Source organism: Delphinapterus leucas, chromosome 12 (assembly GCF_059928025.1).
Source record: "Delphinapterus leucas isolate spDelLeu-1000000601 "Yukka" chromosome 12, BTC_Dleu_Yukka2, whole genome shotgun sequence".
In the NCBI taxonomy this organism is placed as follows: domain Eukaryota; kingdom Metazoa; phylum Chordata; class Mammalia; order Artiodactyla; family Monodontidae; genus Delphinapterus; species Delphinapterus leucas.
The window spans coordinates 48,656,804-48,683,324 of record NC_143140.1 but is presented as its reverse complement, the minus strand read 5'-3'; the positions used below and the strand labels follow the sequence as shown (position 1 = coordinate 48,683,324).

Below are 26,521 nucleotides of genomic sequence, written 5' to 3'. Positions count from 1 at the left end.
TTACACAAATATATTAATTTTCTAGGGCTGTCACAGATTTGGTGGCTTAAGCACAAATTTATTTTCTCACAGTTCTGGAGGTTTGAAGTCCAAGATCAAGGCATTAGCCAGTAGCTGTGGTTTCTCCTGAAGCCTCTCTCCTTGGCTTGCAGGTAGCCACCTCCTCACTTTGTCCTCACATGATCTTTCTTCTGTTCATGTACATTCTTGGTGTTTCTTTGTGTAATTTCCTCTTATAAAGACACCAGATTAGGCTCACCCTAACCACCTAAATTAGAGCGTCATTTTAACTTAATCATTTCTTTAAAGGCCCTATCTCCAAATACAGTCACATTCACAATGGGGGTTAAGGTTTTCAGCGTATGAATTTAAGGGGCACAGTTCAGCCCATAGCAAGCCTATACGTTTGTCAACATTTATGGAACTGTACACTTAGAATGTATTCATTTTATTATATGCAAATTATATCTCAATGAAGTTGATTCTTTAAAAAAGGAAATTTTGTAATCTATTTTTTTTAAAGGCTATACTGGTATAATGAGCATCAGATGGGCCTAGAAAGAAAATATTATAAAAAGCTTTAGGTGGTTCAGAATATAGCCTAGCTTAAAAGTATAATTAGCTATCTAAGGCCTATTTGTTGTGCGTTATGTTAAAATTAATTCAGATTGATAAATTTTTATTTTCAAGGCCTTAAGTAATATTAAATAAATACTCCTTAAGCTTTTCAGATCAAACTCTAACACAAGTACTATCTGCAATATTGGCAGACAAAGAGCTTTTCAAAAAAAACCATCCAAATGAGACTGAAAGTCCAATATAAAAGCATTTAAGAAATAATAAGATTGGTTTATGTGGTTCCAAGAATCTTAAAGTCCATGTTTCAAGATAGTATTCATTTCTACTATTTAATGTCTTTCCACTAAAGTTATAAATGAAGATCAGCTTTATAATCTCTATTCCTTAAGTATATTTATTCGCCATTACTTCTTTTGGTCTCAGATTGTGGTATATACTGAAATGTAAAGTGCTATTACAGTTAGCTGGATTATATTAGGAAAAAATGCCCAGTACTTTTATCAGTTATTTTTTATATTAGATTTTTTTTTTATCCGTATTAGAAATCCTTCCCTCTTGACCTGCATATACTGATGGTGGGATTGTATGTCAGAAATATCTTTCTGGACTTCAGTTTCACATTATCTTTCAAAAAATATTTTTAGTATATACCACTTATCTAGAAATTCCTCTTCTAGGAATTTATTCTAAGGACATAGCTTGCCAAGTTATTATATATATTAAATATTAGAAAAAAAATTTAATGACTTAGATTTCCAGTGGTAGGGGTTTGGTTAAATTATACTATATCCATACATTGAAATACAGTACAACTGTTAAAATAATGTAAAAGAAGTGACATGGGAAAATGTTCACAATATACCATTAAATGAAAGGAGAAAGTTATCAAACTGTGTGATCTGTGATCCCAAATGAGAAAAGATTTACAGATGTACACAAAAGCCTTCTAGTGTCTTTTTTCTGAATGGTGAGATTATAAATGGCTGTTTTCTTTGTGCCTTTTTGTTTTCTAACTTCTTCAATGAACATATTTTACAAAATATACATGTGTTCTTTTCTAAGTTGGGTGGTTCTGGAAGGAAATTCCCTCCCATATCACAAGTAAATTTTCCATTTCTTTATAGTCATCATCTTTTATTTTGTGACTGACATAATTGTGTGTCATGGAAAGCTGTAAATGTATAGGAATGACCCAAGACCTTCTTGCCAGCTGTGACAGCTGTTCTGTGTGTAGCTAAACTAGAAACATTAGATGTCTTAAAGATCTGTAACAAGATATACCGTGAGCACACAGGAAAGTGTGACAAAACAAGAAAACTCAGGTAGGGAGCAACTTAATAAGGAAGAGTAAGGGGGAGAAAAAGGTTTTCCTTGGTTTTAGAGTATTATCCAGGAAAGTTACTATTGATGAGATTTTTTTTTGTTACAATGCCTTCCTCATTACCCTACTTTATTTTTAATCCTCTTAGTATGTTTGTGCTACTGAAAGGAGCCACTAAGGAGCAGTCTTTTAAGATTGGTCAGGAAATTGCTGAAGCTGTAACTGCTACCAATCCTAAACCAGTGAAATTGAAGTTTGAAAAGGTAAGAGAAATGTAATACTACTAACCACATATAAAATTCACATACCTTCTGTAGATTTCTGACTTTTTCAATACATTTTCAGATTTTGTAATGGTATATGGGTCTGTGAAAGTGTTAAAGTATTTTTCCCTTATTTTTGTATAATTTTCTCAAGTTTTTTTGTAATGTCTTATATAAAGAAATGAAAAGACTATTCCAGTTAACTATCGCTGTGTAACCCCAAACCTAATGGTGTAAAACAAGCACCATTTTATTGAGCTTACAGATTTTTATGGGTCAGGAATTCATGAAGGGTGCAGCTGGGATGGCATGTCTCTGCTCCACAACGTTTAGGTCCTTAGCTGACAGCTAAGGACTGAAATCACCTGAAGCTTGCTCACTCTCATGTCTGGGGGTTGATGCTGGCTGCCATTTGGGACACCAGGTGGGGCTGTGAGCTGGAACACCTACACTTGGCCTTTCCCTGGGACTGCTTGTTCTTCCTCACAGCATGATAGCTGAGTTCTAGGAATGAACATCCCAAAGAGAACCAGATGAAAGCCATTTTGCTTTTTATGACCTAGTCTTAAAATCATATAGCATCATAGCCTGTCTAGATTTGAGAGGGAACATAGGTCCCCATCTCTTAATGGGAAAAATGTCAGAGTCACATTGTGAGAAGGCTATGTGGGATAGAAGATATTATTTCTTTGGAGAATGCAGTCTGCCACAGGACTTTCGACTATTTTCACTTTACTTTGGATATGAAATATGCATTTAGTTCTTTCTGTATAAAACGTACTGAGCTAGGAGAGGTGTGGAATGCAAAGAAGCATGAGACACAGTCCTGCCCTCTAAGAGCCAATAATCTAAAAGGAAGGATTAGAAATGTATGTAAATGATCTTTCATTGTAAATTTAGGAAGCAGTCTCCCTAAGCACTGTAAGAGTGCAAAGAAAAGGTATTGTGTCCTCCTAGGCTGGATGGGGAGACTCCATGTAGGAGGTATACATTGCATTCTGTCTCAGAAAATGGTTAGAATTTCAATAGGCAGCCACGGTGCTGCAGTCATTCTGCACAGAAGAAAGCGGTATATAGAAGGATATGGAGTAGGAAACGCACAACATGGTAATACAGAGTAGCAGGAGAGAAGTCTGGAAAAATAAAGTTAAGACCAGATTATAGAGTGTCTTGAATGCCAAGCTGAAGTGTTTAAACTTAAACAGGAAAGTTTATCAAACAAAAGCATGACAGACCTTTTTGGGGAGGACTGGCCTCACAGTGGTGTGGAGATGGATTGGAAAGAGGAGAATCTCAAGACAGGATGCCTTTTGCAACCTCTATATCCTGAAGTAGTGAGATAAACTAGCGAAAATAAACAATTCAAGATAAAATGGAAAGAAGGATGGGCAGGAGTTAAAAGTGGTTGATTTAGGAGAGCAGGTGTGGAAAAGATAAAAAAGGGAGAAGAGAATCAAACATGACTCCCAAACGTTTATCATGCACCTACCCTGAAGCAAGAATTGTGCTAGAAGCGATCAGAGAGGACTTGGATACTGTATCTGCCCTGAAGAGTGAGCATTCTAATTGCAGGGAGAGAGGGAAGAAAAATTAGAAAACAGAGCGATGATGAGCGCTATTCTAGAAGTATGTGTGTGATGCTGTGGACACTCAACCTATCTGGCAAAGTGAAGAGCATGTAACACCAGACGTGAAAATTTACCTGAGATAGATCACAGGCCTAAACATAAAAGCAAAAACTGCAAAACTTCTCAAAGAAAACAGACATTTGTTAAGAATCGTGATGCATATGTTCATGAATATCAGTCTGTAGTTTTTTTGGTTTTTTTCTTGTATTGTCTTTGTCTGGTTTGGGGACAGGAAAAAAAATCTGACCTCATAAAATGAGTTGGAAGTGTTTCCTGTTCTACTTTCTGAAAGAAAAAGTGTGTAAAATTTTTTCTTAAATGATTGATAAAATTCATCAGTGAAGCAATCTAGTCCTGAAATTTTATGGCGGGGAAAGGATTTTCAATTACAAATTAAATATCTTTAATATATATTATTCAGGTTTTCTTCTCATGTCAGTTTTAAGACTTGTGATTGTCAAGGAGTTTGTCCATTTCTCCTAAGTTGTCAAATTTATTGGCATGAACTATTTATACTTCCTTATTGTGATTTTGATATCTGTAAAATCTTTAGTAACATCCCTTTCACTTTTGATAATTTGTTTTTCCATTTTTTTCCCCCTTGATCATTCTAGCTAGTGGTTTATCCATTTACAGAACTTTCTGAAGAACTGTATCATTAATTTCCACTCTTTATTATCTCCTTCCTTACACTTAACTTAGGGTTTAGTTTGCTTCTCTTTTCCTGTCTTAATTTAGAAACTTGAATCATTGATTTTAAACAAAAAATTTTAATATAAGCGTTTAACAATAACAAATTTCTCTCAAAACACTACTTTAGTTTCAAATTTTGATATCTTGTGCTTTTATTATTATTCATTTACTTCAGTGATAATGACCTGTAGGTTATTTAGAAGTGTGTTAAGTTCCAAGTTTTTAAGGATATTCCAGACATCTTTTTGTTATTAATTTTAATTCCATTGTGGTCAAAGAACATAGTCTATATAATTTCAATGCTTTTAAGCTTGTTACAGTTCGTTGTTTGGTCTAGCATATGGTCTCTTAGTGAATGTTCCCATATGACCTTGAAAATCCCTGTGTATTCTGGTTATTGGGTGGAATGTTCTATAATGTCACTTAGGTTAACTGATAGTGTTGTTGAAGCCAACAACAATCTTACTGATTCTCTGTCAATTTCTAGAAGAGAGGTGCTAAAGTCTCCAAGTATAATCATAGATTTGCCTGTTTCCTCCTTTTAGTTCTGCCAGTTTCTATTTCATGCATTTTGAAGTTTTCTTATTAGGTGCATATACATTTATGGTTATGTATCTTCTTGACAAATTGATACTTTTATCTTTGATAATATTCCTTATGTGGAAATCTACTTTTTCTGATATTAATATAGCCACAACAGCTTTGTTTTGATTAGTATTTAACAAGTGTATCTTTTTTATAAACTTTCTATGTCCTTATATTTAAAGTGGATTTCTAGTAGAAAGCATATTGTTGTATCTTTTTGATGGGATCTAATCTGATCATTTCTCCTTTTACAAGTTACATTTTTTACACCAATTTTTACACTTTCTACACCATTTTTACACTTTTTACACCACTTACGTTTAGTGTGATTACTGATATAGCTTTGGGGCAGAGGAAAGGACCAATGTGGAAAAGGGGTGGGGACACACACCCATTCATCCAGGAATTCCAATTCAAGGTATTTATCCTGCAGATTTATCCATGCACGGTTGTTCACTGGAACACTATTTGTAACTCCAAAAGATTGGAAACATCCTAAATAACCCATAGTAGGTAACTGGTTACAAAAATTATAATAGCCTCATAAAGTGGACTGCTATGTAGCTACAAAACAAAATGAGCTTTCTTGTACAGGATGGAATGCTCTCCAAGATAAGTTATTAAATGAAATAAGCAAAGTACAGAGTGATGTGGAAGGTAAGCTACCCTTATGTATATAAGTACATGTACTTAGATAGAATATTTCTGGAAGAATATACAGGAAATCAATAACAGGATGCCTCTGTGGAGGGGAAGGTAGACTTTTCATTGTATATTCTCTTATAACTTTTTAATTTGTACCATAAGTAGGTGTTACTTAAAGTCATTTTTTAAATTGTTTAAAAAGATATGATTGAAGACTTTGAGAGAGCAGTATCAGCTGAGGAAGGAGCAAAATTGATAGTGCAAGTAAAGGAGTGGGTGTGTGGTGAGGAAGTAGAACAACTCACTTTGTGTGTTTTTACCTGCAAGTGTTGTCTCATTTTGTATTCGTTGGGCCCTAAGCCACATTTAGAATTTTTTATAATTGACATCTGGTTAAAGAGAGAAAAAGGCATATAAAAATAAGATATTCATGGTTGGAAAAAAATGGTTATTGATAGATATTTTATTAATTTCATCACAGGTATATTTGCCCTGTGTCTTACAAACAAAAAAGAGGTATGTGGGTTACATGTATGAAACATTGGATCAAAAGGACCCAGTATTTGATGCAAAAGGAATAGAAACAGTCAGAAGAGATTCCTGCCCTGCTGTTTCTAAGGTAAGTTTTATCTATCTTGTTGTCATCTTTAAGAAATAAGTGGCTAGGACTTCCCTGCTGGCACAGTGGTTAAGAATCCGCCTGCCAATGCAGGGGACACGATTCGATCCCTGGTCTGGGAAGATCCCACATGCCGCGGAGCAACTAAGCCCATGCGCCACAACTACTGAGCCTGCGTTCTAGAGCCTGAGAGCCACAACTACTGAGCCCACATGCCACAACGACTGAAGCCCATGCTCCCTAGAGCCCATGTGCCACAACTACTGAGCCTGCATGCTCTAGGACCCCGCATGCCGCAACTCCCAAGCCTGCGTGCTGCAACTGCTTTAGCCCATGCACCTAGAGCCCATGCTCCGCAACAAGAGAAGCCACTGCAATGAGAAGCTCGCACACAACGAAGAGTAGCCCCCGTTCGCTGCAACTAGAGAAAAGCCCACGCGCAGCAACGAAGACCCAATGCAGCCAAATAATAATAATAATAATTTTAAAAAAGAAATTAAGTGGCTAAAGAATCCGGTACAAATCCTTAAGCACATATCTAGGTGGAGGAACTATATAGCCTATATGACTATGTATAACTATAAGAGGAACTGTATGATTTTTTGAGAACTTCATTTCTAATGAAAACAACTTATTTAAGGCCTTAGTTTCTGACTTCTCCCACACCTTACCTTTTATCACAATTGCTAAAAAACAACACTTGAACTTGATAAAAATTTCCTGCCTAATCACCTAGAGATGATATATGGCAACACCCAAAAGCTATGGAGCAGGATAAAGAAGGGAAACTGAACAGAGAAATTTCATAAGTAATGTAATCCATCCTAGATTAACTGAAATTCTGTTTACTTGGGTTACCAAATACAAGTTAGGGAGATTTCTGAACAGTGGTAATATAAATTACCTAAATTTCTCAACCATAGTATCTCATATTTATTTTTTCTTTATTCAGGCCCAGATTCCTTCTATAACAAACCAAAAATAAATGGTATAAATGGAATAGCACTCTATACACTGACTTTTACGAGAGCATTAAAAGCATAATAGATTGATAGCAACCTATTATGTCACATATAATATTATGTAAATTTGAGATTTTTTTTTTTTTAATACTAGTTTCTGGAAATGATATCCAGTGCATTCTTCCTCTGAGGGAAGAATGGTGCCTTGGCTAAGTTAGCAACTTCTTCTATAAATATGTATGGATTCCAGTACTCAGAATAAGATACAGAGCTTTCACCTGGAACTAATTTAAATTCATTCCACTGCATAAATCTACTGCATGTCAGTCATTTTCTAGTAGAAATACTCCAGCACAGAAAATTCTATCACAGTTAGTATATATTTACTGACACTATAAAAAGGCAAAAAGACTGACTTTATTTCACTGCTTGGTGATGTTTAACTTTATTTCACTGCTTGGTTATGTTTAAACTTCTCTCTGTCCACCTGAATCCAGCCCTTTCTATAATAGAGTTAATACATGAAATGATGTCTGGCTTTTTGTGCCTGGAGTGTTCTTGGCTATTTAAGACAACTTAAATGTTTCGTGTTGCTCATCACACACAGCAAATGTTTCATCTGCATGTCATCCCGATATGATTTTCCTCAAACTACATAATACTCTATTTTTAGAAATCACAAGTTAAATAAAGTCTCCAAAATATTTTCCAGTTTCAATAATTTTTATTATCTAGTCATTGTAAATAGCAGATTGTTCAGACAGATCAGCAAGTTTCAGTAATTAACGTAATTGGAAGTATAACAGCAATGATGAAATATATTGGGGGATATTTTATCCTTATGAGCATATCCATTTTTTTTTAAAGATACTTGAGCGTTCTCTGAAGCTGCTATTTGAAACAAGAGATATAAGTTTAATTAAACAGTATGTTCAACGACAATGTATGAAGCTTCTGGAAGGAAAGGCCAGCATACAAGATTTTATCTTTGCAAAGGAATACAGAGGAAGTGCCTCTTACAAACCTGGCGCGTGTGTGCCAGCCCTGGAACTTACAAGGTAATGATGTGCACAACAGCACAACCCCCAATACCTAGTAAGTGTAGTCCTGGGATTTGGAATGGTTTGGAGTAGATTAAAAGACACCCAGTCTGCAGGCACAGATACACAATTGTCTATTCCCCTGCCCATGTGAAGCCTTACTAAAGTGAGTGGGTGACCCCCATACGTTGCAAGTTCTAAAGAAGAAGAAAGAGCTCCTCTCTGGTCTTCCCTGCAGAAACTAAATTTAGTGAAATTGTAATCTGATACAGAGCTGGAATTGATTGTTTTTCCCATATCAGAATCACTAGGTGGTCCTTAATTTTCATTTACCAAAGCACTGAGATGGTATCATTCTACAATCAGATCATCTAATCAGCTAAATTTTATCTTCCATTATTAGATTTACAATAGTTAATTCTTAGGGGATAGAAAACAATTTAAGGTAGTTGATATCTGCCAATTCATATTGTTCTCCATGTAACAGTGATTTACAAAGTAAGTTTTATTAAACTCTCACAGCATATCCACTTGGTGCCAACTAAGTGAAGTGTATACAGTTGTCAAAAAAGTTACTTGAAGGTTCCCCTTGTTGATTTCTCATGGTTTCATTATTGTTTAATTCTCATTTAATTTTCTGGAAAGATGCCTTCCATGACAGTCTTTGAGTGACTATTTTATTTGGATTTAAATAGGAAAATGCTTACTTATGATCGGCGCTCTGAGCCTCGAGTTGGGGAACGAGTGCCATATGTCATCATTTATGGGACCCCTGGAGTACCACTTATCCAGCTGGTAAGGCGCCCAGTGGAAGTCCTGCAGGACCCGACTCTGAGACTGAATGCCACTTACTATATCACCAAGCAAATCCTTCCACCCCTGGCAAGAATCTTCTCACTTATTGGTATTGATGTCTTCAACTGGTATCATGAATTACCAAGGGTAAGCCTACTAAATAGTACCTGTGCTATGACTCTAAAGAGAGAATTCACTTACAATTTTCAGTAGAACTAAAGATTTTATTTACATGCTATCAGAGCAAAGCAAATGCTTTATTATCCTATACCAACAAAGGTGCTACATTTTTCTGGTTTAGTTTTCTACAAACACCTCCCCAGCTTGTCAGATTGGCCAAATTATAGAAGATTAAATCCAAAACTACATCAATGGTAAACACTTAACTATAACTCAAAGCAGCTAATAAAAATTAAACAAAGGAGGGGCTTCCCTGGTGGCGCAGTGGTTGAGAGTCCACCTGCCGATGCAGGGGATGTGGGTTTGTGCCCCAGTCCGGGAAGATCCCACATGCTGCGGAGCGGCTGGGCCCGTGAGCTATGGCCGCTCAGCCTGCGTGCCCGGAGCCTGTGCTCCGCAACAGGAGAGGCCACAACAGTGAGAGGCCTGCATACTGCAAAAAAAAAAAATTGAACAAAGGAGAGCAGAAAATCCCTTCAAAATGGGTGTTTAAGAAATGTATAGGATGTAGTAGCTAGACATAGTCCTGCAGAAACCAGACTAAGGAAATAATGTTAAAATAGCACTTTACTAAAGTAAAACATGTAATGTGGAATCTTACCAAAGGGAGTTTTGCTTGAACTCTTTTTTTCTTAGTTTACCCATTAGAAGCCTGAAGGAACGATTTGTGGTTCTGTAATAATCTGGGATACATTACTCTAGGAGAGTAGCAGTTGTTATCTGATGTTTAGAATTAGATCTGCTGTCATTTGCTCAGACTATGAAAGGCTGAGGGTATGCAGGAAAACTGATAAAAGTTGATAATTAAATTATTTTTACTTTCTCAGTGAGCACTTAAGGCCTCAAGGAAAAGAATAAGCTGGGAAACTGAGGTTGAAGCTGTGCTTCAGAGAATCTGTGCTGGCCAACATCTGTAATGCTGTGTCCTGGCTCTATGCCACAAAGCTATTACTATTTTTCATTTCATCACCAGCAAGAATGTTAAAACAATGGCATTTATAAAAGGCTGACCTAATAACTTTTATGCAGAGTGACTTATAAGACAGCAAGGGAGTACACCAAGGGTATGATTGTAAGATGATGTTACTTCAGTGTGAAAAAGAGTATCAGAAGACATCTCTGAAACCAGTATTACTTCAAATGAGGAATGATTAGGTAACATGTATCTAATTTCATTTGAAATGTTCCAGGTTTACTTTTGCTTGAATTTTGCACCTTACTGCCTAACAAGTTATTTTTAACCTTCCACTTACCTTGCTGCCATGGCCCAAATTGCGCAGCCTTAAACAGTATCTACTCTTAACCTGGATTTCTTCCTCTGTCCTCTGTGATCTCCACTGCCCCATATGATCTCATACATCTACATGTCTCAACCAGAAAACTGAGTGACAGGGATTTCCCTGGTGGCGCAGTGGTTGAGAATCCGCCTGCCAATGCACGGGACATGGGTTTGATCCCAGGTCCGGGAAGATCCCACACGCTGCGGAGCAACCAAGCCCATGCACCAGAACTACTGAAACCTAAGCACCTAGAGCCTGTGCTCCACAACAAGAGAAGCCACCGCAGTAAGAAGCCCACGCACTGCAACGAAGAGTAGCCCCCGCTCACCACAACTAGAGAAAGCCCGTGCGCAGCAACAAAGACCCAACGCAGCCAAAAATAAATAAATTAAAAAAAAAAAAAAAAAGTGACAGGAGACTGTTTTTCTTTTTTATTGAAGTATAATTGACATACAATCTGGTATTAGTTTCAAGTGTACGACATAGTGGTTTGACATTTATATACATTATGAGATGATCACCATGATAAAGTCTAGTTATCTGTTACCATTTAAATTTATTATAATATTATTGACTATATTTCCTATTCTGTATATTATATCCCAATGACTTACTTATTTTATAACTGGAAGTTTGTGCCTCTTGAGACTTTTTTTTTCCCAAAAAACGAAAACAAAACAATATTATCTGATGATATTAAAGTGTAAAGGAACGACTTTGTTCTTTTCTATAGCCCCATTGTCTAGACCAGTGCCTGACATATAGTAGCTATTCAGTATTTGTTGAACAAATGAAATAATGCCTTAGTAAACCTGTAATTAGCATGAGAATAGCCACTCTGCTATGAAGCTGGCTCAGACTTATTTCTGAATTGATGTTTTTCTGAACTGTTGTTTTTATAGATCCAGAAAGCCACCAGCTCCTCTCGAAGTGAACCTGAAGGGCGGAAAGGCACTATCTCACAATATTTTACTACCTTACACTGCCCTGTGTGTGATGACCTGACTCAGCACGGCATCTGTAGTAACTGTCGCAGCCAACCTCAGCATGTTGCAGTCATCCTCAACCAAGAAATTCGAGAGTTGGAACGTCAGCAGGAGCAACTTGTAAAGGTACAACCTTGTTCAAAAGACCCAGAATCCCAAGCAATCTGATTCTTCAGGGAAATGTAGTCAACTCTTGAGGGAGGTGTAGTGTAAGGTGTGAAACTCTGGTGTGAAAGTGGAATAAGGATTCTAAGTTAATAAACTTCCTAAAAATATCATAATTGAACTAAACTATTAAAAATGGCTAAATTTGTTTTATAATTTAGTTTTTGTTTTTATAGAATAGTGTATTATGTTTATTAGAACCATAGAACTACAATGTCGAGCCACCCAATTTCTTTTATAATAGTATTTCTAAAAAAGAAAGAAAAGTACTAATTGCTTTGTCTACCATATCTACTTACATTCTCATAAAAATCTGGTTTTCCTAGAGAATTGCTAGTAAACTTGGAAGGTTTGCAATTCTGAGAGTCAAGATAGAAAATTAACAGTTAACATGATTTAATCTTCCTATCTGCCAGAGGCTGGCTGTTCTAGGCCCTCTTACAGATGAGTAAACTGACACAGAGGGATTAAGTAATTTGCCCCATGTTCCACTGGTAATAAGCAGCCGAGATGGGATACAGACATAAAATGCAGAGATAATTTTTCAAATGTGGAATTCCAGCAGAAATAAACAATAGAAATCTCTTGAAATATGTTAGAAAATTAAATCTAAAGGAAAAAATATTATAGCACATTTTTTTAAAGTAGTATATTTCTTAAAGGACTGATTATATCTTCTTATAGCATCATGTTTCAAGTTACAATTTTAGCTTTCAGGCGAGAGAATAACAATTTTGAGGTGGAGTTTGTTTTGTCTTTAGAAGACCAATATATTAGGTTATTGGAGTGTTTTAAAACCAACCAAATAATTGAAAGGCAGTGTGATATATTGGAAAATGAATCAAGCTGATAGTAAGAACATCAGGATTCCAGTCTGGACTTCATAGTACTGGCCATGTCCTCTGGCCCCAGTTTTCTCAGAATGTGGGTTGATGCTCTTTCCTAGGTCCTATCTAGCTCTATCATTGTGAATTCTCCTAAACGACCACTCCTGGCAGCTTGTCTGTTCATATGCCTAATGTAATCCAACCACCTATGTAAAGGCCAGGTTCTACACCATGCCCCTCAAGGTAAAAAGGCTTTTGAACCAAGTCAGAGTATCCACAACCTCCTAGGAGGACAACCTAGCTGCCACACAGTTGAAAAGGGAGAGAAACCATCTCGAGAGACTAGGCTCTTAGAATAGAAGGATGATTAAGGACTGGTAAAGTAGACACTGTTTCCTCTGCACCATTCTAGCTGCTATTCTGCACTGGCAGAAAACTCTTGTTGTATAGTGTATAGCCAGTCATCCAGAATGCATTAAACAGATTTCATTAAGGACAGTAAGATCTCAAGGTATGATTATTTTGATGCAACCACAGAAGCCTAGCTTACTGAAATGATAAAGTGGCTTTTCCCTCTCCTAAATAGTTAAGTACGCTCACTTTCTCTGTTACCATCCTAGTCCAATCACCATTATCTCTCCCCAGACTCCTGCAACAGCCTCCTATCCTGATCCCCCGCCATCCTGTCCATTCTCAACACTAGCTTGAGCTTCCCCACCGAAGAGAAAGTGAGCCCAGTGAGGGCAGAGGCCCTGCCTTTCCCTTGCTGAGTTGGCTGTGCCTAGCACGGAGTCCAGCCCATGGTGGGTCGTACACATGTATTAAATGAAGAAACAGCTTCTTGCTGAATGCACAGTTAAAGCAGCAGTAGGTCACTGGAGTGATTGCCAACCAATTTGCAGCCACTCTGTCCCAGTTTTTGTACCACTTTGTACTAGTGGTTCTGGTTAGTACAACCACTAGTCACTGGGTGACCCCAGCTTCTGTTTTTTTTAGGTTACTACCCCAATGGCAGCAACCAGCCCTCATAGAAAATTCCCTAGTTGGCGTCTAGTACAAGGTGCAAACATGGGCAGGACCTCCAGAGCTCCACTGACGTCAGAGGCTGTGAGTGGCCTCTTCCCTGGACCTTACTGTCTTCTGTCCCCAGCAACATGCACTATGCTAGTTGGTGCCATCAATTTAACCACAACCTTCCTTCAATATTAGGTCTTATTTCTTATAAAAATGCAGTTTTAAAAGTAACGCTGTTTAAAATAAGGATGGTTCATCATCTTTAAAGAGATATTTTAACTTTAGGATTGTTTTTTTCCTAAGAGGATTAAAATGTGTGTCTCCTGTGCACTAAATAATCTGTAGGAATTTTCATAAAGCAGAAATTACAGGAGATAAAATGAGAAATTGTCAGAAACATTAGTAATAGATTTGATACACCTCTCAGCCCAAGACCAGTCAAGTGATCAGAAATCAGTACAATTATTAAAGATCTACACAACATTTTAAGATAGACCTTATCCAACATTAGAGACTACACCTTCTTTTCAAGTGTTTATGGAATGTTAAAAAATTGAACATATTTTAGTCTATAAAGAAAACCTTAATAAACTTCAGAAAGTTGAAATATTACAAGCATTTTATCAATACAATTCTATAAAGCTAGTAAGTTAATTATAAACTCAGAAAACAAAATGATCCTTCTACTTGGAAATTTTAACACTCCCTGTTAAACAAACAACACATATAAATTCTAGACAACCATAGCAGATCTCAAAGAAAATTCAAACACTTTTAATAATAAACATTAAAAAATGAACTTAAGCATCTGACTGAAAATTTTTTAAAAAACAAGAAAGTAAGCCAAAGGATAGCAAAAAGAATCAATAAATATTAAAGCATTTTTGTTTTACGTTTGCTAAAATGTAAGTTTCCAGGTTGTGGTGTTTAAAGTTTTAAACGTAAGCTGCTCGGGGTTTAAATCACCAGTAAAGGATCTTGAAACTAAACATGGAGTTAAATTTAGTGAGGCAAGTAATTCCATCCTGGTTTATTTATCAGGCAAGCACAGCAAGTGCATAAATATTTATCAGTTTGTCCTGGCACCTGAACGTAGCTGCAGTACATAGAGCTGCAGTGCAGACATTCCGTATTTGGGAGTAGGTTTGAATCTCTTGGCAGAGATCTAATTAGTGAAAGTCTTCAAAGTAGAACAGCAGCACACTTACTCTTCAAGAGAGCATGCTGAAGCACAGGGCTCTCAGTAGTTTGCTTGTGGCAGTATCATAATACTGGTACAGTAACCAGAGTGCTCAGAAAAATGGGCCTTTCAATTGACTGGAAGATACTGGCGCAAAGAACAAAAATCTTTTGCCCTGTGAGACCTCTAAAACAGAAGCTGTTAGATACAGATCAGAGAATTAAGTAGAGCAGATCTGATTTCTCTCGTAAAAGATTAGTATGGTAGCTGCTATTTGCTATCCCTTTTTTTAATCACTTGGATACGCTATTCACATAAAAAATCAGCATATATTTTCTTGACCCTTGGGGCCCTCACTAGTAGCCTTTAACGTTTTTCATGTTTTATCAATTTTTTAAACTGTATGTATAACTTCAGACTTTACATATTAAAATCTGATCACTGGGTAAGATATTACAATGCTTCTCTTTAAAAATTGCCTTATGATTTATTATTTTCCTTTAGATCAGATCTCATTATACATTAGAATCACCTGAGAACCCTAAAATATACAGATTCTTAGGCTCTTATGCCCAGAGATCCTGATTCATTGGTCTGGGATGGGGCTGAGGCATTAGTCTATTTTTAGGCTCATGTATGTAGCCAGGGTTGAAACTACTGGTCTGCACTACTACTTTCAAATTCACATGCTTTGATTTTTTTTCCCATACTGGCATTTTCTCTTCTGAAATAAGAAAGTGGGTAACATTTTTATGATTGGCATACAAAATGTTTAATATGAGTAACTTGAAAAAATAGTGTACATAAGCGCATTTAAGAGACAGTCTTTGAATGGTAATTGGGTAGCCTATTATGTGTATGTTAATATAATAGGATTCTACCATAAATGAAAGTTGATCTTTGGGATGAAATGAATCCTTAGGGAATTTTGTGCTCTGTGGTTTGTGAAATAATATCCTTTAGAAATGTGTCAACTTAGGGTTGGCTATGCTTCAAAGAGATGAAAATTAATGAAACTTTCTGTAATATGTGCCATATGTCTGCCTGTAATCTGTGGTGGGTCATAAAGGAGGGATTATAAAAGTTTGTTGTTTATACATCTAGATAGAAACTTTCCTATCATTTGATGTACTCCTCTTGTACTTTCAGATATGCAAGAACTGTACAGGTTGCCTTGATCGACATATCCCGTGTGTTTCTCTGAACTGCCCAGTACTTTACAAACTCTCCCGAGTAAACAGAGAATTATCCAAGGCACCATATCTCCGGCAATTACTAGACCAGTTTTAAATTGTCAATATCACAGAATTCCAGGTGCTATTTTTTTCAGTGTTTACCACTAAACTGTTGTGCATGGTGCTTTTTCACCTTTCATCGAGTCAAGTATGTTCATTGTCTGTCTGTTATCTGAAGACTATGAAGACTTTTATGCTGAGTTAAAAATTGTACTTGTTGATCTCTGAATAGCTCACTTCTTACAGTGTACAAACCCCTCATCCTTTTGCCTTTTCAACATTGTTTTATAATGCAGGTGTCGAATTTGCTACGGTATGCATAACATCTTGTAAATCCATTTGAGTAGATCATGTTTACTTCCCTGTGGAAGGAGCACTGAAAACCTCTTTAAAAAAACATTCGTGTTTTCCTTGACCTGTCTGTATCAAGACGTGTTATATCCATTCACTTCATAATTTTGACTGCGAAATATTTTGTAAATACACTTTTTTACTTTTCAAACTAAGTAAAATAATGTGCAATGAATTTTATACAAATGATTTTCAAGTTGTTTGGTATATTTCCTCTAGGTTTTGCTTGACTCAGAGTAGAGCTGTTATTTTGATCAAACTGTGCAAACAATAGTACCATGTGTAGCATTTTGAAACATTATTTTCTAAAACCGCTGTCTTGCTTTAGCTATTAATGGGGCATTGTGAGGAACTGTGCAAAGACTTTTTTGTTACAAACCTGTGGGCCTGTTGCAATACTTTAAAAATAAAAAATTTTATTCCATTTTTGCTTGTTTTGTATAGACATTTCTATTGCTTCTAAATATGCTTAAAATATTTTCTTTCCTTATGTACTGTACAGTTAATCTTATTTGCCATCATCTTGAACACAAAATGTGTATTTAGAATATTTGTATAACTGTATAAAATAAAAAAGGAATTATGTGGTCAGTGCATTGTTTTCTAAACTGGAAATCATTGTTTTAAAAGTTAATAATGGAAACCATATTAAAACTGAATAAACTACGAAATACAGCAGTGTGGTTTTATCTTGCTATAAATAGCATGATCTTCTGTTTTATAAGCCTACATTAGTTACATCCTCCCTACCCTCTCTGAATTTTAATGAGGTAAATTTAACTCGTTATATACTAATTGATGTTGCAATTCCCTAACCAAAACTTTAAGATTTTTTTTTAAACGGGAGCAAGTAGTCTAGGAAACGTTTAGCTCTCATCCATGTTCATATTCATTTAGATAATACTTAATTTTGAAGCCAAGACTTTCCAACGGGAAAGCAAAAATTTTCTTAGTACTTTTTAAAAACTTAATGCCAGGACTTCCCTGGTGGCACAGTAGTTAAGAATCTGCCTGCCAAAGCAGGAGACACAGGTTCGAGCCCTCGTCCGGGAAGATCCCACATGCTACGGAGCAACTAAACCTGCGTGCCACAACTACTGAAGCCCATGCACCTAGAGCCTGTGCTCCGCAACAAGAGAAGCCACCACAATGAGAAGCCCACACACAGCAACTAGAGAAAGCCTGCACACAGCAATGAAGACCCAACGCAGCCAAAAATAAATATTTATATTTTAAAAAAATTTAATGCCAATATTTTCAATAGAAAAAAATTAACTTTAAGATAGAAAGCTCATCTGGTTATGCACCAGAAGTAGGTCTAGGTACTGCCGAATTCAGTACTTCCAAATATTGGGATTTGTTTTCTGAAAATTATATGGTAAATATGTAATCAAAGAGATATAAATCATGGCTGCACATTATTTCTCCTAAGCCCTGTGGAGACACCATAAATCGGCACTTCTGTGGATCTTTTTTTGTTTGGGAGTCTAGAGCTAGTCCTTAGAATTAGGATTTTCTTACCCTTGCATGGGTGGCCATTGATGAACTTATCTATTACTTTCCCTTTTCTAAGTTCTGTGTTATCAGGACTTCCACTTATATTATCTTTCTCATCAATGTAGCTAGACACAATATTCTCAACAGAATAATCATTCTTAACCTCTTTATAATTGGACATAGCCAAACTAGCAAATGGTTATTCAATACTAGTGCCCAAAACAAGCTCAAAACTAGTTTTAAGCACTTAGCATATCTCTGGTTCCCTTTTGTGCACGGAAATGCCTCCCTTCTAACTCTGTCCTCAGAGTCTGTAGCCTAATGCCTTTTAATGAGATGCATCTGCTGTTTCAGTAACTGTCACCAGTGAGGGTGCTGAAACATGGACCTATTTTACCAAAAAATATTTTATAAGAAGCTTCAGTATACTTTCATAATTATTTCCCCTCCCTTTTAGAACAGCTATTAATAAAGTTTTGTGTTTCACCCAGACCAGAAAAAAAAAAAAAGTTCATTTTCTGAGTAATGCTAAAGAAATAATCTGATTAAACATTCCCTTAAGGTTAAAACATCATTTTCTCTCATTCTGACCACTTCCCACCAACGTTTTTCCCTAGGTGTGAAGTATTAACAAAAACTACTTACAACTCTAGCTCCCCTCTTCACTCCCACAGAGGTCCCAGTCAACAGTGGAAAAAAGGCAAATGCTGAGCCATGTGATACTAATTCTACATGAACTTCAATTTTCTAATAGTGTCTGTGAAGAAGGCCAAAACATTGGGGAAAAACATTAAAATGTGAACAGAAGAGCAGTTATAAAGAATTCTTAGAGGAGGTAGTCCTGTGAGGGCTGGAGAGTTTGTAGACTGTATTCAGCCCTGCCAATTGTCACAGGACATGCCCTCACTAGTCTCAGAAGAAGCACGTTCCCTGCCATCAAGAATGCTGCCCTTCCAGAGCTGTATTTTATACTAGTAGAATCTCGTTGCTGAATAATCTTCACCTTTCCATCTACTCGCCGTTGTTTTCATAATAGCTGAAGCACAGGGGGCTTCCCTGGTGGCGCAGTGTTTAAGAATCTGCCTGCCAATGCAGGGGACACGGGTTCGAGCCCTGGTCCAGGACGATCCCACATGCCACGGAGCAACTGAGCCTATGCGCCACAACTACTGAGCCTGTGCTGTAGAGCCCGCGAGCCACAGCTTCTGAAGCCCATGAGCCTAGAGCCCGTGCTCAGCAACAAGAGAAGCCACCACAATGAGAAGCCCACGCACCACGACGAAGATTAGCCCCTGCTCGCCGCAACTAGAGAAAACCCGCGCGCAGCAACAAAGACCCAACATAGCCAAAAATAATAAATTTATTTTTAAAAAATAGCTGAGCACATGGATATTCCTTAAACACCTATCAGATAAGATTTAAATTGATTTCTCAGCTTGAGAATGGTATTTCTTAAAATACACATTTGATTTTATAAAGTAAAAATAAACCTGCTATAAATGACATTGCTAGCACTCTGCCAAGAAAAGGGGGAAAAGAAGGGAAGGCAGCAGCGCGCAAGCAGCTATTTTCAGGCTGGATATGTCCTGATCTCTCTCAACGAGACCTGCACCTCTTGGGAGGACAGTCTGCCAATTGCACTCTACTCATTGTCACCCCCCTAAATACCCATCTCTCCCCTGATGTGAGGAGACATGTTACCTTTAAACATTTTTGGTTTTATAAAAGTGAATGAATTCTGATACCATTAATGCTCTGGAGTTCTGCTTAGTAAGTAGCTTTATATAAGAAAATAGTCATGGATTGTTTCTAGCATTTGGGATCTGAGGAGGAAGTCATAAGATACAGCACTAAACCCACAGCATCTGTCTCATTTCCTCACCCTCATAACTCTGTTTTGTCACTTTGGCCAGCTCCAAGAGTGGCTTACAAAGAAAAATATCTTGTAGAGGAACTTTCAGATTTGTAAAATCAGGTTTCCGTATATATGTGGGGAGAAAATGTGACCAGGGAAACAAATCAAAATACCATCTTAGTGCCTGGGAGTCTCTTACTGACTTCTTGTTGGAGGGAAGGACAGGGAGGTTGGGGGTAAATAATAGGTTAAGAGTAAGGAAACCCTGTGCCCTGGGGTTTCATATGATTGTTCATGGTAATGCAGCCCTTTGGAAAAGCAACTAATTTGGTCACAGATTACTAAGAAGTTTAAAAATAGTCATATTCTTTGAAAACTGAGGATAATGCCACCTGCCCTAATAGAGGCTTTATGAATGGGAATGTGGCGAATGCAAAATAGTTACACAAAGTATTAGTCATTCAGTAAATATTTAATGAGCATTTAAGATATGCCCCGCATTTTGCTCATCCAGAGAAACCAAGGTAATCCCCTGTCCTCATGTATATCACAGTCTATTAGTAAAGACAGATAATTGACATTGGTTTCAAGATGATATAGATTTTTTGCCTCTTCCTCCTCCATCAGATAAACCCCAAAATAAAAAAGAGAATGCCAGAATTGATCACTGTTAGAGAACTCCAGGAAGGCTTAGCAATGTAAGACCCCAGGTGGGAACTGAATATTTAAAAGGAGCAGTTAGTCTAGTAGGCCAGCACTAGCCCCAGGACCAGGCTTCACCCACTAGTGGGCAGGCACCAGCCCTGCCTGGGGTCTCCTGGACCCTGACTCTGCTGTACCCCTGAGACAGCACTAGCCCCAGGGCCCCCTGGGGTTCCACAGCCAGCCACCTCATGACCCAACCCTGGCAACTAGCAGGCAGTAGCCTGTGCACAAGGCAGGGCCTGGCAACCAACTGGACCAGGGGCCAACCAAGCCTACTAGACTGCTCACACCAGTCAGCCTGCCACAACAGAAGGAGCCACACAGCCAACAGAGGAGGCATCCCTAGAGCATACAGATCTGGTGATGAGAGGGGAGTACACTGCTGGGATACACAGGACATCTGCAAAAGGCCACTTCTCCAAGGTCAGGAAATGAAACCAACCTACCAGACACATAGAAATTTAAGTTAGGGAAAATGAGGTGATAGAGGAACATATTTCAAACGAAGGAACAAGATAAACTCCAGAAGAAGAACTAAGTGAAGTGGATACAGGCAGTCTATCCAAGAAAGAATTCAGGGTAATAATCATAAAGATGATCAAAGAACTTGGGAGAAGAATGGATGCACAGAGCAAGAAGTTAAAAGTTTACAACAAAGAGTTAGAAAATATAAAGAACTACCTACCAGAGATGAAGAATACAATAACTAAAATGAAAAACACCAGTAGGAATCAACAGTAGATCAAATGACACAGAGGAATGAATCAGCTAGCTGACAGAGTAGTGGAAATCACTGATGCTGAACAGAAAAAAGAAAAAATAATTAAAAGAAATGAGAACAGTTTAAGAGACCTCTGGGACAACATTACGTGGCACTAATATTCACATTATAGGGAGATTCCAGAGGGAGAACAGAGAGAGAAAGAAGCTGAGAAAAAATATGAAGACACAACAGCTGAAAACTTGCCTAACCTGGGAAAGGAAAAAGACATTCAAGTCTGGGAAGCACAGAGAGTCCCAAACAGAATTAACCCAAAGAGAACCACACCAAGACACACTGCAATTAAAAACGGCAAAAATTAAAGATAAAGAGAGAATATTAAAAGCAGAAAGGGAAAAGCAAGAAGTTAATACCGGGAACTCCCATAACGCTATCAGGTGGCTTTTCAGCAAAAACTCTGCAGGCCAGAAGGGAGTGGCATGATATATTTAAAGTGACGAAAGGGAAAAGCCTACAACCAAGAATACCCAGCAAGGCTCTTGTTCAGATTTGATGGATAAATCAAAAGTTTTATAGACAAGCAAAAGCTAAAAGAGTTCAGCACCACCACACCAGCACTACAAGAAATATTAAAGGAACTTCTCTAAGCAAAAAGAAATGACCACAACTAAAAACTTGGAACTTATGAAAGGAAAAGGCTCATCAGTAAAGCCAAATATACAGTAAAGGTAGTAAATCATCGACATACAAAGCTACTAGGAAGGTTACATTACAAAAGTAAAATCATCTATATCCACAATGAGCAGTTAAGGGATGCACAAAATAATTAGATGTAAAATAATGACATCAAAAACAATAACTGTGAGAGTATAAATGCATGGTTGTTAAAACACATTTCAAATTAAGAGATAAGCAACTTAAAACAATCGTACACATATACATACTCTCTCTCTCTCTCTCTCTCTCTCACATACACACACACACACCCCTACCTCATGGTAACCACAAACCAAAAAAATCTATAAAAGATACACAAAACAGAGAAAGGAATTAAAATCTAACACTAAAGACAGTCATCAAATCACAAGAGAACAAAAGAAGAAAGAAAAATAAAGACCTACAAAAACAACCCCAAAACAATGAACAAAATAGCAATAAGAACATAATCAATAATCATCATAAATGTAAATTGACTAAATGCCCCAATCAAAAGACACAGAGTGGCTAAATGGATACAAAAACAAGACCTGTATATGCTGCCTACAAAAGATTCACTTCTTATCTTAAAGACACACGAAGACTGTAAGTGAGGGGATAGAAAAAGGTGTTCTATGCAAATGGAAATCAAAAAAAGCCTGAATAACAATATCTATATCAGAAAAAATAGACTTTAAAACAGACTTCTACAAGAGACAAAGAAGGACTTTACATGTGATCAAGGGATCAATTCAAGAAGATATAACAATTGTAAATATATATACACCCACAACTTCCCTGGTGGCGCAGTAGTTAAGAATCCGCCTGCCGGGCTTCCCTGGTGGCGCAGTGGTTGGGAGTCCGCCTGCCGATGCAGGGGATGCGGGTTCGTGCCCCGGTCTGGGAGGATCCCACATGCCGTGGAGCGGCTGGGCCCGTGAGCCATGGCCGCTGAGCCTGTGTGTCCAGAGCCTGTGCTCCGCAGCAGGAGAGGCCACAGCAGTGGGAGGCCCAGGTACCACAAAAAAAAAAAAAAAAAAGAATCCGCCTGCCAATGCAGGCAACACGGATTCAAGCCCTGGTCTAGGAAGATCCCACATGCTGCAGAGCAACTAAGCCCATGGGCCACAACTACTAAGCCTGCGCTCTAGAGCCTGTGAGCCACAACTAGTGAAGGCTGCACGCCCTACAACCTGTGTGCCGCTACTACTGAGCCCACGCACCGCAACTACTGAAGCCCGTGTGCCTAGAGCCCACGCACTGCAACAAGAGAAGCCACCACAATGAGAAGCCCATGCACCACAACGAAGAGTAGCCCCTGCTCACTGCAACTAAAGAAAAGCCTGCACAGAGCAACAAAGACCCAACACAGCCAAAAAATAAATAAATTTATTTAAAAAAATATATATATATACACCCAACATAGGAGCACTTAAATACATAAAGCAAATATTAATGGACATAAGGGGAGAAATTGACAGTAACGCAATAGTAGTAGGGGACTTTAATACCCCCACTTACATCAATGAACAGATCATCCAGACAAAAAATCACTAAGGAAATATTGGCCTCAAATGACACATTATATCAGGAACACTTAGCAGATACAGATAGAAGATTCCATCCAAAAGCAGCAGACTACACATTCTTTTCAAATGCACACATGGAACATTCTCCAGGACAGATCACATGCTAGGCCACAGAACAAACCTTACTAAATTTGAGAAAACTGAAATCATATCAAGGATTTTTTGTGACCACAACACTATGAGACTAAAAAAACAACTACAAGAAAAAAACTACAAAAAAACCACAAATAGGCGGAGGCTAAACAATATGCTACTAAACAACTAATGAATCACTGAAGAAATCAAACAGGAAATAGAAAAATACGTGGAGATAAATGAAAACAAAAACAAAACGATCCAAAATCTATGGGACACAGCAAAAGCAGTTCAAAAAGAGAAGTTTACAGCAATACAAGCTTACCTAAGGAAACAAGAAAAATCTCAAATAAACAGCCTAAACTTACACCTAAAGGAACTAGAAAAAGAATACCCAAAATTGATAGAAGAAAAGAAAGCATAAAATGAAATAGAGACTAAAAAACAATAGAAAAAAATCAATGAAACTAAAAGCTGAAACTAAGGGCCTACTGTATAGCATAGGGAACTCTGCTCAATATTCTGTAATAACCTAAATGGGAAAAGAACTTGAAAAAGAATGGATACATGTATATGTATAACTGAAACACTTTGCTGTACACCTGAAACTAACACAGCATTGTTATCAACTATACTCCAACATAAAATAAAAAAATTTTTAAAAGAAAGAAATGAAATAGAGACTAAAAAAAAATAGAAAAAAAAAATCAATGAAACTAAGAGCTGGTTCTTTGAAAAGGCAAACAAAAGTAATAAACCTTTAGCCACACTCATCGAGAAAAAAAAGAGAGAGGGCCCAAATCAATAAAATCAGAAATGAAAAAGGAGATGTTACAATGGACATCACAGAAAGACAAAGGATCGCTAAGAGACTACTACAAACAACTATATGCCAAAAAAATGGGCAACCTACAATAAATGGACAAATTCCTAGAAACAAATAATCTCCCAACAGTGAACCACCAGGAAGAAACAGAAAATACTGAACAAATTACCACTAACAAAACTGAATCAGTAATTTAACAAAAAAACAAAAACCCTACAAACACAAGTTCAGGACCAGATGGCTTCACTGGTGAATTCTACCAAACATGTAGAGAAGAGTTAATACCTACCCTTCTCATACTATTCCAAAAAATTTCAGAGGAAGGGGTGCTTTCGAACTCATTCTATTAGGCTACCATCACCCTGATAGCAAAACCAGACAAAGATATCACACAAAAAGAAAATTACAGGCTAATGTCAATGATAAAAAAAATGCAAAAATCCTCAACAAAATTTGAGCAAACTGAATTCAACAATACATTAAAATGATTATACACCACGACAAGTGGGATTTATCCCAGAGACGCAAGGATTTTTCAATATCCGCAAATCAATCAGTGTGATAAACCATATCAACAAATTGAAGGATAAAAACCATATGATCGGGACTTCCCTGGCAGTCCAGTGGTTAAAACTTCGCCTTCCAATGCAGGGGGTGTGGGTTCGATCCCTGGTCAGGTAGCTAAGATCCCACATGCCTCATGGCCAAAAAACCAAAACATAAAAAAAAACAATATTGTAACAAAATAAGCAATACTGTAACAAATTCAATAAAGACTTTAAAAATGTTCATATCAAAACAAAAAAATTTTTTTAAAAACCCAAAACACCATATGATCATCTCAACAGATGCAGAAAAAGCTTCTGACAAAATTCAACACCCAATTATGATTAAAAAAAAAAAAACCCTCCAGAAAGAGGGCATAGAGGGAACATACCTCAACATAATAAAGGCCAGATATGACAAATCTACAGCCAGCATCATATTCAACGGGAAAAAGTTGAAAGCAATTTCCTCTAAGATCAGTAACAGGACAAGGATGTCCAGTCTTGCCACTTTTATTCAACATAGTTTTGGAAGTCCTAACCACAGCAGAGAAGAGAAAGAAATAAAAGGAATCCAAATTGGAAAAGAAGAAGTAAAACTGTCACTGTGTGCAGATGACACAATACTATACACAGAAAATCCTAACTGTCACTGTGTGCAGATGACACAATACTATACACAGAAAATCCTAAAGACACTACCAGAAAACTACTAGAGCTCATCAATGAATCTGGTAAAGTTGCAGGATACAAAACTAATACACAGAAATCTGTTGCATTTCTATACACTAACAATGAAAGATCAGAAACAGAAATTCAAGAAACAACCCCATTTACCATCACAGCAAAAAGAATAAGACACCTAGGAATAAACCTACCTAAGGAGGCAAAAGACCTGTACTCCAAAAACTGTAACATGCTGATGAAAGAAACTGAAGATGACATGAACAGATGGAAAGATATACCATGTTCTTGGATTGGAAGAATCAATAGTGTCAAAACGACTACACTTCCCAAGGCAATCTAATTCAATGCAATCCCTATCAAATTACCAATGGCATTTTTCAAAGAACTAGAACAAAAAAAATTTTTATTTGTATGGAGAAACAAAAGGCCCCAAATAGCCAAAGCAATCCTGAGAAAGAAAAACAAAGCTGGAGAAATCAGGCTCCCTGACTTCAGACTCTACTACAAAGCTATAGTCATCAAAACAGTATGGTACTGGCACAAAAACAGAAATCGATCAACAGAACAGGGCAGAAAGCCCAGAAATAAACCCATGCACCTATGGTCAATTAATCTATGACAAAGTAGGCAAGACTATACAATGGAGGAAAGACATACTCTTCAATGAATGGTGCTGGGAAAACTGGACAGCTACATGTAAAAAAATGACATTAGAACACTCTTTAACACCATACACAAAAATAAACTCAAAACGGATTAAAGACCTAAATGTAAGACTGGATACTATAAAACTCTTAGAGGAAAACATAGGCAGAACACTCTGACATAAATCACAGCAATATCTTTTTTGATCTGTCTCCCAGAGTAATGGAAATAAAAACAAATGGGGCCTAATTAAACTCAAAAGCTTTTGCACAGCAAAATAAACCATAAACAAAATCAAAAGACAACACGCAGAATGGGAGAAAATATTTGCA

The 26,521-nt window shown here is 37.2% G+C and overlaps 2 protein-coding genes across 9 annotated transcripts in view; one reads left to right on the top strand and one right to left on the bottom strand.

Annotated features, from left to right (window-relative positions):
• The window catches only part of REV3L (REV3 like, DNA directed polymerase zeta catalytic subunit), a 187,727-nt gene extending 170,131 nt beyond the window's left edge, over nucleotides 1-17,596 (top strand). For 4 of the 8 annotated variants that reach the window (XM_089921940.1, XM_089921942.1, XM_089921943.1 and 1 more), the window contains 7 exons: nucleotides 2,049-2,163; nucleotides 6,196-6,333; nucleotides 8,163-8,353; nucleotides 9,031-9,277; nucleotides 11,493-11,702; nucleotides 13,565-13,675; nucleotides 15,912-17,595. In XM_089921940.1, coding sequence (XP_089778066.1) covers nucleotides 2,049-2,163; nucleotides 6,196-6,333; nucleotides 8,163-8,353; nucleotides 9,031-9,277; nucleotides 11,493-11,702; nucleotides 13,565-13,675; nucleotides 15,912-16,052 — 1,153 coding nt within the window. In that variant the 3' untranslated portion in view covers nucleotides 16,053-17,595. The other 4 variants (XM_089921941.1, XM_022554510.3, XM_089921939.1 and 1 more) reach the window with 3 other exon arrangements.
• The window catches only part of SLC60A2 (solute carrier family 60 member 2), a 59,491-nt gene that overhangs the window by 5,627 nt on the left and 27,343 nt on the right, over nucleotides 1-26,521 (bottom strand). The window contains exon 4 of the mRNA XM_022554566.2: nucleotides 1-26,521. This exon is cut by the window's left edge and continues 5,627 nt beyond it; it is cut by the window's right edge and continues 22,078 nt beyond it. The gene's annotated coding sequence lies outside the window, so the exon portion shown is untranslated.